The sequence below is a fragment of the Scyliorhinus torazame genome, chromosome 30, assembly GCF_047496885.1.
Source record: "Scyliorhinus torazame isolate Kashiwa2021f chromosome 30, sScyTor2.1, whole genome shotgun sequence".
Taxonomy (NCBI): domain Eukaryota; kingdom Metazoa; phylum Chordata; class Chondrichthyes; order Carcharhiniformes; family Scyliorhinidae; genus Scyliorhinus; species Scyliorhinus torazame.
Window position 1 is genome coordinate 27,052,398 of NC_092736.1, and position 16,698 is coordinate 27,069,095.

At 47.1% G+C, this 16,698-nt stretch overlaps 1 protein-coding gene across 4 annotated transcripts in view; it reads left to right on the forward strand.

The window, feature by feature from the left end:
• Window positions 1-16,698, forward strand: part of ptpn9a (protein tyrosine phosphatase non-receptor type 9a) — a 278,081-nt gene that overhangs the window by 230,939 nt on the left and 30,444 nt on the right. For all 4 annotated transcript variants that reach the window (XM_072493042.1, XM_072493040.1, XM_072493041.1 and 1 more), the window contains one exon: window positions 4,884-5,034. In XM_072493042.1, coding sequence (XP_072349143.1) covers window positions 4,884-5,034 — 151 coding nt within the window. The remainder of the gene's footprint in view (window positions 1-4,883; window positions 5,035-16,698) is intronic.

Here is a 16,698-nt window from a genome sequence, read left to right on the forward strand (position 1 = left end):
ACTCCACGGAGCTCCATCTCTTGGGTCTTCTGCGCCTCCTTTAACCCCTCAATCGCCTGCAGCATCGGCGCCAGCACCTCCTTCTTGAGCTCCTCCACACATCGCCGGAGGAACTCCTGCTGTTCCAGGCCCCATACCAACAGGCCTCCCTCCGCCGCCATCTTGCTTCTCACTTCCCTTCTTTGCCGCTGCTCCAGAGGATCCTCCGCAATCTGGCCACTATTACCTCTTCTGTCCATTCACATCCGGCGGGACTCCCTTCTATGTCGCCTCACAGTGGGTTTAGCCTTCGAAAATTGCCGTTGGGGCTCCCGATAAGAGCCCAAAAGTCCATTAAAACGGGAGGTGCCGAAACGTGCGACTTAGCTGGTCATTGCTGTACCCGGAACGTTCATAAACATGTATGTTTAAACACTACCTGAGAGTGTTAATGTCCCACCTCACAGGATGCTTTCTTCTTAGATCCTCTGGTTTTCTAGAGCAGTGTGTGGAGATTGTGCAGCGGGGTGTGTAGTGACGTTCATGCTGCCTGCTACATAATGAGGGGGTAGACCTTGAGGGCGAGGATCTTGGCCTTGACTGTGCTCAATAGCATGGAGCCTGTGCTCTTTTGTTTGTTGGAGCCTGGGGTCGTTTGTAACTTGGAATTCAGACTTGGTCCAAATCGTTCCTGCTGCACCACTCCACCTTTCGAAGGATTGCTGAAAGGTCAGCAGTGTGGCCCTGTGTGGCCTTTGGTCAATCCAAGGATTTGCAGCTTTCTCGGTGCTCCTTGAGTGAAGGATTTTCTTTTGGCATCCCAGTTCTAGATTTGCATTTTCCAGTGGTGGGTTTTGTTTACCCCTCAGAAATGCCCTTCCTTGAAGGTGATTGTACCCCTTTAGTGTTACACCAATCCTTCTGTTGCTCCTTGTGACGAGAGTTCTTATTTGCCTGACTCGTCAACTCACCTTCATTAGCCTTGATGCAATTGCTGAATGCTTCTTGTATCTTTCCCTCCTTGGGTGTCCTGGACATAAAGGTAGTTTTGCTTTGACCACATGTTCTGCTTCATCGTGCAGGTACAGTAGTTCTTGGAAGTTCTCTGAACTCTCATTGTTCCAGCTCTTGCAAATCATATCTATGCAAGTTAATGGAATTCAACCTAGTTTCCCCAAGGGTGCTGCACCTTCATCTGCCCTCCTTAGATGTGATGGCACCTTGATCCTCAATGACAAAGTTGTAGCAGTGAAGAATCCCTCAATTGCATCCATTCAAAGCTTGACATTTTAAAAATACATTTCATGGCATGTGGGCGTCGTTGGCTAGACCAGCTATGTTGCCCTTCCCTGATTGCCCATGAGCTGGGTGGTTTGTCTCACCGTTTCACGGGGCAGTTCAGAGTCAACCACATTACTGTGGGTCTGGAGTCACAGGGAGGACATAGCAGGCAAGGATGGCAGATTTCCTTCCTTTAAAGGACAGTAGTGAACCAGATGGGTTTGTATGACAATTGATGGTGGTTTCATGGTCACCGTTGCTGAGACTAGTTTTCAATTCCAGATTTATTCATTGAATTCTGACTCCAGCAACTGCCATTGTGGCAATTGAATCTATATCCCTAGTCAAATGATATTACTACAGGGCGGCGCAGTGGTTAGCACTGGTGCCTCACAGCGCCGAGGACCCGAGTTCGACCCCGGCCTCATGTCGCTGTCCATTGCCCGTTCCTCTTAAACAAACAATCGACAATATTACCTCTTCAGACTCTGGCCGCATACTAAGCAAAATAGCCGTCATCAGGATGCCTTGCTAATTATTCAATCCTAATACTTCAGCTTTGATGCAAAGAAAAAGGTACAATTCCAACTTCTATTTAAATAGCAATTGAAAGTAGTTCACAAGGATGGGATCAAAAATTAATAAGATGGGGCGGCACGGTGGCGCACTGCTGCCTCACGCTCCGCGGACACAGGTTTGATCCCGGCCCCGGGTCACTGTCCGTGTGGAGTTTGCACATTCTCCCCATGTCTGCTTTGTTAGCTTATGGCTGCTGTTGAGTAAAGAGTCCCAAATACCTTTATTTTCCTTGAACGCACTCTGTACAAAACATCACCACACTACCCAAATGCCACCTGCAACCCCATTACATATCAGTGTCAATTATTGGATACTTAACATCAACTAGACATGTAATTGGAATGTCTCTTAACCCATTCCTAACATGCTTGAGTCTCACCCCTACAACCCAAAGATGTGGAGGCTAGGTGGATTGGCCACGCTAAATTGCCCCTTAATTGGAAATAATTTTTTAAAATTATATTACTACTATACCGTCATCACCACACAATTGAATATATTGACTTTATTCTTTTTTGTGTTTGTGGCTCAAATGTGTTCCACAAGCCAAGTCCTATAGTTTGAACCTCCAAGCCTCTCTAGGAACATCAGCATATCAATAACTGGTATGTAAAGTACTTTATCAACTTATGTTAAGAATAATGACTACCAGGTTTCCCACTAGGCTGGGTGTTTCCATAGCCACGCTACAGCCTGGAAGGTACTACACAGGTCTTGTTCCATATTCAGGTCCCCGCAAAAATTTTAAGTTGTTACACATTGAAAAAAACTGACCTTGTACTGAAATTGTGGAGGGAACATTACAGCAATGCATCAAAAATACTTTCAAATGCGAAGCACTTTAGAGCATCCTGAAGTGTGAAAGACGCTGTAATATTTCTTGCATCAGAAGTAAAGCCAGCGACTCCTTTGAGAAAGAGAAACATGGACCGCACGATGGCGCAGTGGTTAGCACTGCTGCCTCACAGTACAGAGGACCCGTGTTCAACCCCAGTCCCGGGTCACTGTTCGTGTGGAGTTTGCACATTCTCCCTGGTCTGCGTGGGTCTCACTCCCACAACCCAAAGGATGTGCAGGGGAGGTGTATTGATCATGCTAAATTGCCCCCTTACTTGGAAAAAAATGAATTGGGTACTTTCAATTTATTTTTAAAAAAATAAGAAACATTGCTTCTTCCTTCTCACTCTATCTGTCCATTATAGACGTTTTCCTAAATATGATATCAAAGTCCCACAAAGTCCAGTGCTCCAATAGGTTTGTCAAAGAGGATGTGATGAGAAATTTGACTACATCCTCAGATCTCGCAATGTGCACCTCCGGACTGACCCACAATTAAGAATTCACACGTTATCTAAAGATGCTGGATCTACATAGATATATAGAAGATAGGAGCACGAGGAGGCCTTTCGGACGTTCGAGCCTTTTCTGCCATTTATCACGATCATGACTGATCATCCAACTCAATAGCCTAATCCTGCTTTCTCCCCATAGCCTTTGATCCCATTCACCCCAAGTGCTATATCTAGCTGCCTCTTGAATATAATCTGCTGCTAGTTATATCGACTGAAATCAGCACTGATATCTGAAACTCAAAACTGTGTTCCATAGGTGTTAAACCTGAGGCATCCAAGATCCACAATATAAGATCTAGACTAAATCTTGGCCAGAAGACAAAGAAAACGATTAAACGGGTATACTTTAAATTCTGACAATGGTGCCAATTTTTCAAATGTTCTGTATGTTATCCTCACCTTTTGTCCATTGAGCAGCCAAGAATAGGTAGTGTGGGCAAGACAATCAACCTTTGTCATTGGTCTATTTAGAGCAGTGGAAAGGGACTCTGCTTTAGTGGACGACAATAGGATCCACTATACAGCATGGTGGCACAGTGGTTGGCATTGCTGCCTCACAGCTCCAGAAACCCGGGTTCAATTCCGGCATTGGGTGACTGTGTGGAATTTGCACTTTCTCCCCGTGTCTGTGTGGGTTTCCTCCGGGTGCTCCGGTTTCCTCTCGGGATCCAAAGATGTGCAGGGTAGGTAGATTGGCCAAGCTAAATTACCCCTTAGCATCCAACGTGCAGATTAACTAGGTGGTTACGGGGATGGGCAGGGGAGTAGGCTTGGGTGGGTGCTCTTTCAGAGGAGTGGCGCAGACCCGATGGGCTGAATGGCCTCCTCCTGCACAGTAGGGGTTCTTTGGTTGTATACTTAGCTTCAGGGCTCCTGGACGATGATGGAAGAAAATGAGACACAATCGCTGTCTTGTGATCCCCTGGAAATTGCACATTTGGCTAAGCAAAGTCAGATCTGTGTTGCTATCACATTCACCTGCGCAAAATAACTGAACACTCGAGAGTGAACAGTACTGAACAAGGCCCCTAAATGGGATACTGGATAACAATCAGTACCTGTGTGAAACCAGAACTCAGTGTGCACCAGTCATTTCAGGGCAGCAGATCAGAGTTAAAATGCATTCCTGATTTTAATCTCCTTTTGGCAGAATTGAAATCTCGTTGCTGGGAGCACTAGGTGCGGTGAAGTCTGCCTCCTTGTTCCTTCACCCTCTCTCACATGAAGATTGTGTGGAAGAGTCCATCCCGTTGTCTGCCCCTCTGATGGAGGTGGCCGGCGTAGAGGTATCAGTCCCCAGGCTGCCAACCGCATTGCTGTTGTTGATATGAAAGAGTACTTTTAATGCCCCCTCCTCGCCACTGTCACCATGGTTTGGTGTAACCAGTTCAGGGAGAGTGCATGTCTGTGTTGGTTAACATGTCTTTTTGCTTTCCTCTCCCCCCTCAGAGGGGCCAGCAGGGAATTAGTTTGATGTTGGGGTTTACAGAAGTGAAGCAGTATTGTTCCCATGATTAAGTCAGTGCATCTTCAGGTTCTTTGTATGGAAGTTTCTAAAACTTTATGAAGTGATGCAGGTGGAATATGCAAAGAATGGAAAAGTGACTATATAATCTTTTTCTTCCTATTGGCCCTTATTCTGTACTATTGCTTGCATCAAATGTACTCTAATGGTGTGTTTTACTGCTTTAGAATTGACGAGAGTGGCAGGAAGAAATGTGGCCAATACTGGCCTCTAGACCAGAACATTCAGGGGAACTATGGACTTACTTCTGTCAAAAACCTGGCAGTAGAAAGCTTTAAACATTATAACAAAACAACACTAGAGATTCTGAATGTAGAGGTAAGGGATCATTTCTTTCTGTTTTATGCCTGTTTAAAAATGCTAATTGAAGGGCCGCTCATGGCGCAGTGGTTGGCACTGCTGCCTACGGTGCTGAGGTCCCGGGTTCGAATCCTGGCCCTGGGTCACTGTCCGTGTGAGGTTTATGCATTTTCCTCGTGTCTGTGTGGGTTTTGCCCCCACAACCCAAAGATGTGCAGGTTAGGTGGATTGGGTACTCTAAATTTATTTTTTTTAATGTTAATTGAACAGTCATCCAGATTGGCAGTTGAGCGATTCTTGAATACTTGAGTCCGCGAGTTGTCTGTCAATATGCTTGCTGTCATTTGATCTGTTTTAATACTTGCTCCCTTTCCCTTTAATGGGGGGGCTATGAGAACTGACTGAACCAGCTTGACTTTGTTCAGTTTATATAGTGGTTCCTTGGTACTTGTGGGTAGGATTGACAGTGGAAATTGAGTCGTGCAACAGAAAAACTTGCCCTTACAGCTAGAATATTAGCAAGAGGAGACTTGCTTTGCTTCATGTAGGCACAAAATAGAAAATGCTGGAAATATTCAACAGGCCTATGTAGAGAGTGAAACCGTAACATTTCAGGTTGATGACTGGTCGTCAGAACAAAACTGCCTGACCTCCTAATTTAAAGTGTTCTGTGTTTATTTCATTCCCAGCATCTTGAGTATTTTGTGTAGGCACGTTTGGTTATGTAGGTTAACCATTTCTCTGATTGCAACCTTTCATTCAGATTGTTTTCACTTTTGCTAGTTTCCTCCAGAGTGTGTGAGAGAGTGCACGCGTGCGTGAGTGCGCGTGTGTGAGTGCGCGCGTGCGTGTGTGTGTGAGAGTGCGCGCATGCGAGAGAGTGCACGCGTGCGAGAGTATGCGTGTGCGTGAGTATTCTTTTTTTTAAAAATTTCAATGATTATTTGGATTTGCACTTTGCAAACAAAGCCATCTTTAATTGTCCAGCCCCATTGATCCTTGTGACAATGATGATGAGTCTCCTTAATAAACCACTGCAGTCCATATGGTGAAGGTGCTTCCACATTGCTCTTGGAGAGTGAGTTCCCAGATATTGACCCAATGCTGATATATATATATATATATATATATATATCCCCAAGTCAAGATGGTGTGGGTTTGGGGGAATCTTGCTAACTTCAGGATATTGCTCCTGTATGCTGGGTCAGGACAAATTACTGAGTATATCACCTTGTGGTCTTGCTGAAGTTAGCCGTGGCCTTTCACATCAGAGGATCATTGGTGCCGGTGTTTTTATTGTTTTGAAAGCTGAGTGTTTACATTATTAAATGGTGTGTGCAGGACAGATGTTTAGATATGGTACTGAACTTGAGATTCTCTGTCAGAAGTCTGACGTCGCTCCTGTGGTGGGTCTGTAGGCAGGTATGCTGCTCATCATGAACGTGAGCCAGGAAACTCCAAACCTGTGGTGTGCTGAGGTTCCTGATCTCCAGCTGACGGACAGTCAGAGATCCAGAGCATCCCAAGAGATGGAAAGCATGAATGGTCCCCACTCCTGCTCACCAGCCAGTGACCACCAGTGGGAAGTGCCCGTGATTTTGATTGGCGAGAATAACATACCAACAGTTACTGGTTGTCAAACACAGAATGCCGGTCACCGTGAAGTGAAATAGAGAATCTGGAACCTGTAACGCTACCACAACAGGTGGCCTCATTGTAAAGGAGGAAAGGAATTAATCTGCCACGGCCCACATGGCCCAATCCGGTCTGGGTTGAAGTAGATCTCATAGGGCTGTGAGACCACTTTCCCTCCCTATCTCCAATGTGGCAGATCAGCCATGGTTTTATTGAATGGAGGAGAAGGTTTAAGGGTCCATCTGAACTTCTCCTAACCCGAACCCTTCTTATGACTCAGACAGTTCCAAACAAGTAGAGATTAGGCAAGCACAGCTGGCTGAATTGAGCCAAAGAACAACATACTTTGCACCCAGGTTTTTGACTGCTGGTTTAGTTGTGCGGTGATCTCAGTGTGAACTGCCTTGTTGGATTGTATTGGCCATACGGCTTATTCAATAAACTCATAAAATGGCACAAACCCCATAACCTTTGGAAATTGATTTGTGAATAAGGATTCGCTGTTAAAAACGTCCTTGAGGTTCATTCAGTAGAAACTCAGCATGCTGTCGTGTTTGTCTCTCTGACATGTTGCCCCATCCCTCTCCAATCTTTCCCGATCTTGTGCTGGGTGTTTCCCCAGATGGCTGCCCTGACGCCCTCTGCTTCCTTTGTCAGTGAATGACCCATAACTTCCGGTGTCATAACTGGGGAGTACCTCAAAGCTGCTCTGGGGAACCCCCGACATCGGAGGTTCCTGGCAAAGGAATGCCCAGCAATTAGCGTGTGAAGATCAAACACTGCCCCATCCCCGCACCTCAATCCTACCCGCTTAACGTACAGGATTACCTGCTTTACGGAGGCTCGTGCTGTAAAAAAAGGAGGCGTGGCTTCCTTACCACTGACTCTCCAGCTGACGGTCTCTGGCCTCAGGTGAGTAGGAACAGCCGGAATTCCAGGTAATAAACTCAGAGCGGAGTGGCATTCTGACTTTTTTTTGAAAATGCTTGGCTTTTATGTCTCATTCTGTGAAACTGCCCCCAAGTATCCAGGAAGCCTTCCTCTGACCCTCGGATGGCGTACTTAATCTTCTCCAGGTGGAGAAATTCCGAGAGGTCAGCGAGCCAGTCTGCAGCCGCGGTGGTGCTGCTGATCGCCAGCCGAGCAGGATTCTCCGGCGTGCGATTAGGGAAGCGAAAACTAGGGCGTTGGCCCCCTTCCCCATGTGTAACTCTGGCTGCTGCGATACCCCGAAGATTGACTCTCTCGGGCATGGCTTCACCCTCACCCCACAACCTTGGACATTGCCTCGGAAAAGGTTGCCCAGAATCCAGCAAGTCTGGGTCAAGCCCAGAACATGTGGATGTGGTTGGCCGGGCCCCTCTGGCACCGCTCACATTTGTCCTACACCTCCGGGAACAACTTGCTCATTCGGGTTCTGGTCAGGTGCTCTCTGTTCACCACTTTGAGCTGCATTAGGCTTAGCCTTGCGCAGGAGGAGGTGGAGTTAGCACTGCTCAGTGCTTCGCTCCAGAGTCCCCACCCTACCTCTGTCCTCAGTTCGTCCTCCCATTTTTGTCTGGTCTCGTCCAGTGGAGTCTGGGCTCTGTCCAGTAGCTGTCTGTATATTTTCCCACCTAGCCCCCCCCTTCTCGTTGCTTGTGTCCTCTAATAGTGTGGTTTCTGGGACCCCGGGGTACCCTACTGTCTCTTTGCGGAGGAAGTGTTTTCTTTGGAGGTGTCTCATTTCCTGTCCTTTTGCTAGTTTCCACTTACTCGCCAGTTTGTCTTGTGTTGCCAGTCTGTGCCCTACGTGGAAGTCCCCGAACGTCAGTGTGCCCCCATCCCACCTCCATCTTTTGAAGGTGGTATCCAGCATGGCTGGAGGGAATCTGTGATTGCCGCAGATGGGAGCCATGGGAGTCATTTTGGTTAACCCGAAGTGTTGTCTCAGCTGGGTCCATGTTCTCAGCGTGGCCGCTACCACTGGGCTCGTTGTGTATCTTGTTGAGGAGGATGGGAGTGCTGCTGTGGCCAGAGCCCGGAGGATCGTTCCTTTACAGGATGCCTCCTCCATTTGTACCCAATCTGTGTCGGGTTCTTATACCCATCCCCTCACGTTTCCTGCCATTGCTGCCCAGTGGTAGTATTGTAGGTTTGGTAAGGCCAAGCCCCCTTTGATTTTCCTTCTTTGCAGTGTCTGTTTGGGAACCCTCGGGTTCTTACCACCCCCCCCCACACACACACACACACACACAAACTGTCTACATTTTGGCAAAAGGCCTTGGGGATGAAGATTGGAATGGATCTAAACAGGAAGAGGAACCTTGGCAGTACGTTCATCATGATTGTCTGCACTCTCCCTGCCAGGGAGAGTGGGAGTGAGCCCCACCTTTGAAGGTCTCTTCTTACTTCCTCCACCAGGCTGGTCAGGTTCCACTTGTGGATCTGTGCCCAGTCTCTGGCTATCTGGATCCCCAGGTAACGGAATCCATTCTAAGCCGTTTTGAACAGGAGCCCCTCCAGCTCTCCCCCTCTCCCGTTTTGGTTCACTGGGAATGTCTCGCTTTTGTCCAGGTTAAGTTTGTAGCCCGAGAAGGTTCCAAACTCTTTCAGTATTTGCAGTATTGCCTTCAGTCCCTCCAGTGGCTTTGAGACATAGAGGAGCAGGTCATCTGCATAGAGTGAGACTCTGTGCTCTCTGTCTCCTCTCCGGATTCCCTTCCAGCTTTCCCGTCCCGCAGGGCTATCGCCAGGGGTCTGCGCGAACAAGAGTCGGCATTCTGGCTCTTAATTGCCACCCCATGGAAGTCTCTAGCCCAAAATCCTGGGCAGTGAGAACTAACGGGCTATTCAACAATCGAAATAATTGTGCTGAAGACAGATCCTGCATTCTCCTGGCACCTGTACTGATGCATGAAAATCAAACCGATTATAGTATCCATACTGTTGCCCTGCCTTATGTTGGGTCAAACTTGCTGCCTTGCCTATCTGCATGCCTCAATAATGGGCTATGCAGGTACCAACTGAGCAATTGGGGGGGGGGGGAATGCACTAACTGGTAAGGTTTAAGTTGAACTCCGATTTGTGGCTTCTCTTGTCAGCTTGACTCCGTGTCAGTATTCTCGCTTTGTGAGTGGAAGGTTTTGGATTTAAGCCACATTTAATAGTAATCAGTTCATCAAGGTGCATGGGAACAGAGAGCATGCCATTCAGCCCCTCGAGCCTGGTCCACGGCTCACCACTACCTCAACTCCATTCGCTCCATATGCCTTGGGACCCTTATGTAATAACTAAATTAGTCTTGCAATTTCAATTGACTCACCTTCCACAATCTTTTTGGGAAGTGGCAGTGAGGGGGGGGGGCAAGAGTTTAAGAATTCCTCTGCCGTTGTGCTGGTGAATCTATGTTGCAACCTGCTCCATAGCCTATGTCCCCTCCCTGAAATGCCATTTACCATTGAGATGTTAAACCGCTGTCACCTTTTAGGTGGCTGACAAAGAGCCAAGAACATCTGAGTGCTGAATTTGGTGCATTTGAGTGCGATAGTGAGAGTTTGGTGACCGAGGGAGTATAAGGCTTCATTTTTATCTAAAGTTTAGTCTTTCTTTTATTTAGTTAATTAACTTAAAAGTTGCTGTTTGGTTTAGAAGAAGGTGAATTTTCAATAAGTTTTAAACCGGCTTCTACTTGTAGGCACGTGCAGCTGGAGCTTGTTAATTAGTTAATTGGATTAGGCCAGTTTTCAGAGGCTAGATTCACAGTATAAAAGTGATCCCCTACAGTGCAGACTTTGTTTGCACTGAGTGCTGAATTTGCTGCATTTGAGTGCGATAGTGAGAGTTTGGTGACCGAGGGAGTGCTGAATTTGGTGCATTTGAGTGCGATAGTGAGAGTTTGGTGACCGAGGGAGTGCTGAATTTGGTGCATTTGAGTGCGATAGTGAGAGTTTGGTGACCGAGGGAGTTAGGTGAGGAGGGAGTAAGGCGCTCCTTTCATTTTGTTTCCGACATTTCCGCAAAGAGTGCGAAGAGAGCCAGGAGTTTACAGAAAGTGTAGCTGACTGGGAGCAGGGTCGGAGGGCGGAGATCTAGTTAGTCCACAGGGCAGCTATATTCTGTCAGGTAAGAGGGGATGGAGGCTAGGCCAGTTACATGCTCCTCCTGTAGGATGTGGGTGGTGAGGGATACCACCGGTGTCCCCACTGACTATACCTGCGGGAAGTGCACCCAACTTCAGCTCCTCAAAGACCGTGTTAGGGAACTGGAGCTGAAGCTGGATGAACTTCAGATCATCCGGGAGGCAGAGGGGGTGATTGAGAAGAGTTACAAGGAGGTAACCACACCCAAAGTACAGGACAAGAATAGCTGGGTTACAGTTAGGGGGAAAAAAACAAACAGGCAGAAAGTGCAGGGATCCCTCGTGGCCGTTCCCCTTCAAAACAAGTATACCGTTTTGGATGCTGTTGGGGGGGATGACCTACCGGGGGAAGGCCCTAGCGGCCAGGTCTCTGGCACTGAGTCTGGCTCTGGGGCTCAGAAGGGAAGGGGGAAGAATAGTAAAGCAATAGTTGTAGGAGATTCAATGGTTAGGGGAATAGATAGGAGATTCTGTGGTCGCGAGCGAGACTCCCGGAAGGTATGTTGCCTCCCGGGTGCCAGGGCCAGGGATGTCTCGGATCGTGTCTTCAGGATCCTTAAGGGGGAGGGTGAGCAGCCAGAAGTCGTGGTGCACATTGGTACCAACGACATAGGTAGGAAAAGGGGTGTGGAGGTAATAAACAAGTTTAGGGAGTTAGGCTGGAAGTTAAAAGCCAGGACAGACAGAGTTGTCATCTCTGGTTTGTTGCCGGTGCCACGTGATAGCGAGGCTAGGAATAGGGAGAGAGTACAGTTGAACACGTGGCTGCAGGAATGGTGTAGGAGGGAGGGCTTCAGGTATTTGGATAATTGGAGCGCATTCTGGGGAAGGTGGGACCTGTACAAGCAGGACTGGTTGCATCTGAACCAGAGGGGCACCAATATCCTGGGAGGGAGGTTTTCTAGTACTCTTCGGGAGGGTTTAAACTAATTTGGCAGGGGAATAGGAACAGGATTTGTAGTCCAGCAACTAAGGTAGCCGATATTCAGGACGCCAAAGCGTGTAATGAGGCAGTGGGGAAGGGAACACTGACAAAGGAGAGTACTTGCAGGCACGGAGAGGGGTTGAAGTGTGTATACTTCAACGCAAGAAGCATCAGGAATAAGGTGGGTGAACTTAAGGCATGGATCGGTACTTGGGACTACGATGTGGTGGCCATCACGGAAACTTGGATAGAAGAGGGGCAGAAATGGTTGTTGGAGGTCCCTAGTTATAGATGTTTCAATAAGATTAGGGAGGGTGGTAAAAGAGGTGGGGGGGGGTGGCATTATTAATTAGAGATAGTATAACAGCTGCAGAAAGGCAGTTTGAGGAGTATCAGCCTACTGAGGTAGTATGGGTTGAAGTCAGAAATAGGAAAGGAGCAGTCACCTTGTTAGGAGTTTTCTATAGGCCCCCCAATAGTAGCAGAGATGTGGAGGAACAGATTGGGAAACAGATTTTGGAAAGGTGCAGAAGTCATAGGGTAGTAGTCATGGGCGACTTTAACTTCCCAAATATTGAGTGGAAACTCTTTAGATCAAATAGTTTGGATGGGGTGGTGTCTGTGCAGTGTGTCCAGGAAGCTTTTCTAACGCAGTATGTAGATTGTCCGACCAGAGGAGGGGCAATATTGGATTTAGTACTGGGTAATGAGCCAGGGCAAGTGATAGATTTGTTAGTGGGGGAGCATTTTGGAGATAGTGACCACAATTCTGTGACTTTCACTTTCGTAATGGAGAGGGATAGGTACGTGCAACAGGGCAAGGTTTACAATTGGGGGAAGGGTAAATACGATGTTGTCAGACAAGAATTGAAGTGCATAAGTTGGGAACATAGGCTGGCAGGGAAGGACACAAGTGAAATGTGGAACTTGTTCAAGGAACAGGTGCTACGTGTCCTTGATATGTATGTCCCTGTCAGGCAGGGAAGAGATGGTCGAGTGAGGGAACCATGGTTGACAAGAGAGGTTGAATGTCTTGTTGAGAGGAAAAAGGTGACTTATGTAAGGCTGAGGAAACAAGGTTCAGACAGGGCATTGGAGGGATACGAGATAGCCAGGAGGGAACTGAAGAAAGGGATTAGGAGAGCTAAGAGAGGGCATGAACAATCTTTGGCGGGTAGGATCAAGGAAAACCCCAAGGCCTTTTACACATATGTGAGAAATATGAGAATGACTAGAGCGAGGGTAGGTCCGATCAAGGACAGTAGCGGGAGATTGTGTATTGAGTCTGAAGAGATAGGAGAGGTCTTGAACGAGTACTTTTCTTCTGTATTTACAAATGAGAGGGGCGATATTGTTGGAGAGGACAGTGTGAAACAGATTGGTAAGCTCGAGGAAATACTTGTTCGGAAGGACGATGTGTTGGGCATTTTGAAAAACTTGAGGATAGACAAGTTCCCCGGGCCTGACGGGATATATCCAAGGATTCTATGGGAAGCAAGAGATGAAATTGCAGAGCCGTTGGCAATGATCTTTTCGTCCTCACTGTCAACAGGGGTGGTACCAGGGGATTGGAGAGTGGCGAATGTCGTGCCCCTGTTCAAAAAAGGGACTAGGGATAACCCTGGGAATTACAGGCCAGTTAGTCTTACTTCGGTGGGAGGCAAAGTAATGGAAAGGGTACTGAAGGATAGGATTTCTGAGCATCTGGAAAGACACTGCTTGATTAGGGATAGTCAGCGCGGATTTGTGAGGGGTAGGTCTTGCCTTACAAATCTTATTGAATTCTTTGAGGAGGTGACCAAGCATGTGGATGAAGGTAAAGCAGTGGATGTAGTGTACATGGATTTTAGTAAGGCATTTGATAAAGTTCCCCATGGTAGGCTTATGCAGAAAGTAAGGAGGCATGGGATAGTGGGAAATTTGGCCAGTTGGATAACGAACTGGCTAACCGATAGAAGTCAGAGAGTGGTGGTGGATGGCAAATATTCAGCCTGGATCCCAGTTACCAGTGGCGTACCGCAGGGATCAGTTCTGGGTCCTCTGCTGTTTGTGATTTTCATTAATGACTTGGATGAGGGAGTTGAAGGGTGGGTCAGTAAATTTGCAGACGATACGAAGATTGGTGGAGTTGTGGATAGTAAGGAGGGCTGTTGTCGGCTGCAAAGAGACATAGATAGGATGCAGAGCTGGGCTGAGAAGTGGCAGATGGAGTTTAACCCTGAAAAGTGTGAGGTTGTCCATTTTGGAAGGACAAATATGAATGCGGAATACAGGGTTAACGGTAGAGTTCTTGGCAATGTGGAGGAGCAGAGAGATCTTGGGGTCTATGTTCATACATCTTTGAAAGTTGCCACTCAAGTGGATAGAGCTGTGAAGAAGGCCTATGGTGTGCTCGCGTTCATTAACAGAGGGATTGAATTTAAGAGCCGTGAGGTGATGATGCAGCTGTACAAAACTTTGGTAAGGCCACATTTGGAGTACTGTGTACAGTTCTGGTCGCCTCATTTTAGGAAGGATGTGGAAGCTTTGGAAAAGGTGCAAAGATGATTTACCAGGATGTTGCCTGGAATGGAGAGTAGGTCTTACGAGGAAAGGTTGAGGGTGCTAGGCCTTTTCTCATTAGAACGGAGAAGGATGAGGGGCGACTTGATAGAGGTTTATAAGATGACCAGGGGAATAGATAGAGTAGACAGTCAGAGACTTTTTCCCCGGGTGGAACAAACCATTACAAGGGGACATAAATTTAAGGTGAAAGGTGGAAGATATAGGAGGGATATCAGAGGTAGGTTCTTTACCCAGAGAGTAGTGGGGGCATGGAATGCACTGCCTGTGGAAGTAGTTGAATCGGAAACATTAGGGACCTTCAAGCAGCTATTGGATAGGTACATGGATTACGGTTAAATGATATGGTGTAGATTTATTTGTTCTCAAGGGCAGTACGGTAGCATTGTGGATAGCACAATTGCTTCACAGCTCCAGGGTCCCAGGTTCGATTCCGGCTTGGGTCACTGTCTGTGCGGAGTCTGCACGTCCTCCCCGTGTCTGCGTGGGTTTCCGCCGGGTGCTCCGGTTTCCTCCCACAATCCAAAGATGTGCGGGTTAGGTGAATTGGCCAATGATAAATTGCCCTTAATGTCCAAATTGCCCTTGGTGTTGGGTGGAGGTGTTGAGTTTGGGTAGGGTGCTCTTTCCAAGAGCCGGTGCAGACTCAAAGGGCCGAATGGCCTCCTTCTGCACTATAAATTCAATGATAATCTATGATTAATCTAGGACAAAGGTTCGGCACAACATCGTGGGCCGAAGGGCCTGTTCTGTGCTGTATTTTCTATGTTCTATTTTCTATGACATCAGTTGAGCATTTGACCCTCAGCCCAGGATGACCATAAACTGATCATCTGGTCATTAATCTCTTGGCTGCCTGTTGGAGTTTGCTATGTGCAAATTGGCTGCCATATTGACTTGCTTTGTGGATAAGAAATCTAGAAAGATTTCTATCTGACACCCTTCACAGAGTCCCAACGTGCTTTGCAGCAGTTAAGCACTTTTGGAGTTTAGTCACTGTTGTAATGTAGGAAATGCTACTGGCAATTTATGCACAGCAAGCTCCCATAAACAGCAATATGAAGAAGACCTATTGAAGATTATGGCCCAGGATGCCAGGGAAAAATCTACTTCTGTTTTTCCCAGCAGTGCTTTGCCACTTATGTTCTAATTTATTTGTAGTGTGCAGTAACTTAAACTCACAGCCTGCACAGGTACTTCTGGGTTGCTGCAAAGCTTCGAGGGAACATTGGTGCTCTTGAAAGGGCAGAACGGGCCTCGGTTTCACTCCCCATCTGAACAATGGCGCTTCCAAGACGGCAGCACTCCCTCAAGATGTTCGCGTAGATTTTGTATTGAAGTCTCTGGAGTGGAATTTAAACCTACTGCCATTTGATTCAGACACGTGTGCTGCCACTGAATCAGAGCTGACACCTAATTTGTTTGCTGCACAGCACTGGCTGAAATTATAAAGCATGCTGTAACAAACATGAGTTTTCATGGACCTGCCTTGGGACAATCCTGCCATTGCTTCTCATTTCCTCCTTAAAAATAAACTGCTGATTTGTTGACCAGTTGTTTTGTTTGAGATAAACCCCAAATTTGCCGAGTTCTGGGAACTGACTAAATTTAATTCCATTCTGATATGATCAGGTCCGATTTTTAAGAACATGGGACCAGTAGTTGGCAACTCGATCCCTCAAAACCACTCTGCCATTCAATGTGATTAAGGTTGATCTTCAGCCTCAACGGCACTTTCCCAACCACACCCATCCCTTGCTTCCCTGAGGGCAGAAGAATCTGTTGGTCTTGCTCTTGAATATATTCAGCCATGGAGCAAACACAACCCTCTGTGGAAGTAAATTCTACGGATTCACAATCCTTTGAGTGAAGAAATTTCCCCCATCTTAATCCTAAACGATGGACCCTTTATCCTGAGCCTGTGCCCTTATGTTATAGATCCTCCAGCTAGTGGAAACGTCCTCTCAATATATATCCAGTCGGGCTTCTTTAGAACCTTGTATGTTTCAATGAGATCACCTCTCATTCTTCTAGACTCCAGAGAATGTAGGTGCAGTTTACTCAGCCTCTCAACACTGGACAACCCTCTCATCCTAGGAACCGATCTAATGAACCTTGCTGTACTGCCTCCAAGGCAAGGATGTCCTTCCTTAGATATGGAGATCAAAACTGTGCACAGTATTCCAGGTGGGGTCTCACCAAACCCCTGTATAATAGTAGCGATACTTCCTTTACCTATGCTCCAATCCCTTGCAATACAGGCCAACGTGCTATTTGCCTTCCTAATTGCTTGATGTACCTGCATGCTAAATTTGTGTTCTTTGTCCGAGTACACCCGTATCCAGAAGATAAAGTGGAGTGAGGGGAAAGACCGAGACATCCAACAGTGTGCTGACCATTGTGACGTGCAGCGCTTTTTTTGAAACCTGGATAGACAAAA